Source organism: Ipomoea nil, unplaced genomic scaffold, assembly GCF_001879475.1.
Source record: "Ipomoea nil cultivar Tokyo-kokei standard unplaced genomic scaffold, Asagao_1.1 scaffold3069, whole genome shotgun sequence".
Taxonomy (NCBI): domain Eukaryota; kingdom Viridiplantae; phylum Streptophyta; class Magnoliopsida; order Solanales; family Convolvulaceae; genus Ipomoea; species Ipomoea nil.
This window is the reverse complement of record NW_017619497.1, coordinates 3,810,564-3,812,309: the sequence shown is the minus strand read 5'-3', so window position 1 is coordinate 3,812,309 and position 1,746 is coordinate 3,810,564. Positions and strand designations below refer to the sequence as shown.

The following is a 1,746-nucleotide window of genomic DNA, read 5'->3' as shown; positions in this document are numbered from 1 at the left end:
AAAGATCAATAGTCGTGGACTAAAATTGCAAGGTTCAAAAGTCGTGGATCAATTCTGCCAGTGCCACTATAGTCGTGGGACTAAAAGTGCAAAAAACTCCCTAATTGCCATATTATTATTCATCCGCAGCCAAGAAAGAGAGACAGACGACCGAGAGACCAAGAGAACGAGAGACAGACAGGAGAGTCGACCGGGAATCACCACCGGGACCTTCACCTTCTCACTCAGCATCGCTTCGCTGCCACTGACGTCCGTCTCCGTCGCCGAGAACAAACAGCAGGCCGGCGATAACCATTGATCCCAGTCGATAAGGGGAAGCGGGAAGCCAGCCTCTCCATCCGCCGTCTGACACCGCTGTCCACCGCCTTTGATCACCGCCATCTCCATCACCGGTCACCGGAGAACGATAAATCGGAGACCAAAAAGTCCCGGTGAACTCTCCGGCGAATAAACTCAGGCAGTAGTGAGTTGTTGATTGAGGCAGAATGGTGGCTCCATCATCTGACTCTACATCACTGAAGAAGTATCTGAAAAAATATGAAAGTGGGTATGAAGAGGAGAAGAAAAAGAAAGCTAAAACTGATGTCTCAGGTGTCATTATTGTTGATGAGGATCCTGTCTGGCAAAAACCTGAGGAAGGGGATGATTCACCAGATCCACTTCAAGATAATGACTTGTCACCTCCCCGGAAACGCAAGTCACGATATCGGTGGTCGCCTGTGAGGCAAAAGACTGGTTTGGTTACTGGCAAGGATGTGAAGGATGAAATTGCTAAAACAAAGAAAGAGGAGTGGTTGAGGTTTAAAGAGATGGATGGTGTAGTTAGTGGGCGAGGTGCTAAACCAGTATATCGTGATAAAGTAACTGGGGAACGGGTATCAAAGGAAGAGTACTTGCAGTCTCAGAAAAAGAAAGAGCCGAAGGAAATAAAGGTGGAATGGGGTAAAGGTTTGGCTCAGAAACGTGAGATGGAGGCTAGGCTTAAAGAACTGGAAAGTGAGAAGGAGAAGCCATTTGCACTGAGCAGAGATGACCCTGAACTGGAGAATATGTTGAAGGACAGGTTGAGATGGGGTGACCCCATGGCACATTTAGTCAAGAAAAAGAGAGCAGAACAGGTTTTGCCTGACCTGGGAGCAGATGACAAAATGAAAGAATCAGGCTTCATAATTCCCCAAGAAATTCCCCCTCAAAGCTGGATACGCAGAGGCTTGGATGCAGCACCCAATCGCTATAGTATCAAACCAGGAAGACACTGGGATGGGGTTGACCGCAGTAATGGTTATGAGAAACAAATGTTTAAACGTATGAATGAGAAGCAGGCGACCGAAAGAGTAGCATATCTTTGGTTTGTTGCTGACATGTGAGGCGCCCTGTTACCTCAATCTACACTAATTTTTCAGATTGCACAACTGATTTAGTTTTACCTTAGTGTGTATTATGGTTATATACTTATTATTCAACATTTGCCTTGTATCAACTATATATAATCAATAAAATTGTTAATATGTTTGATTCTTGTAAACATTAAATCTTCCTAATATACTTTATTTTTCTTGTGAGTTATTACATATAAGTGGGTTACTCAATGTTTACTCCCAGATAATGTCTATGGGGTTTGCTCATCATCCCAAAAATAATACTTTGTAATAAATAATTTAATAAATAATTTTTAAATATAACCTTTATGTGTTTAATAAAACTTTTAAATATTATTTTTAGTAAGATTTATATGGTTCGACAATT

General features: G+C 42.3%; 1 protein-coding gene across 1 annotated transcript; it reads left to right on the top strand.

The window, feature by feature from the left end:
* The first annotated feature begins 352 nt into the window (after nt 1–352).
* On the top strand, nt 353–1,432 carry LOC109165632 (BUD13 homolog). Its single transcript, XM_019314482.1, has one exon. The coding sequence runs from the start codon at nt 486–488 to the stop codon at nt 1,365–1,367; it is 882 nt and encodes a 293-aa protein (XP_019170027.1). The 5' UTR covers nt 353–485; the 3' UTR covers nt 1,368–1,432.
* Nucleotides 1,433–1,746: the final 314 nt, after the last annotated feature.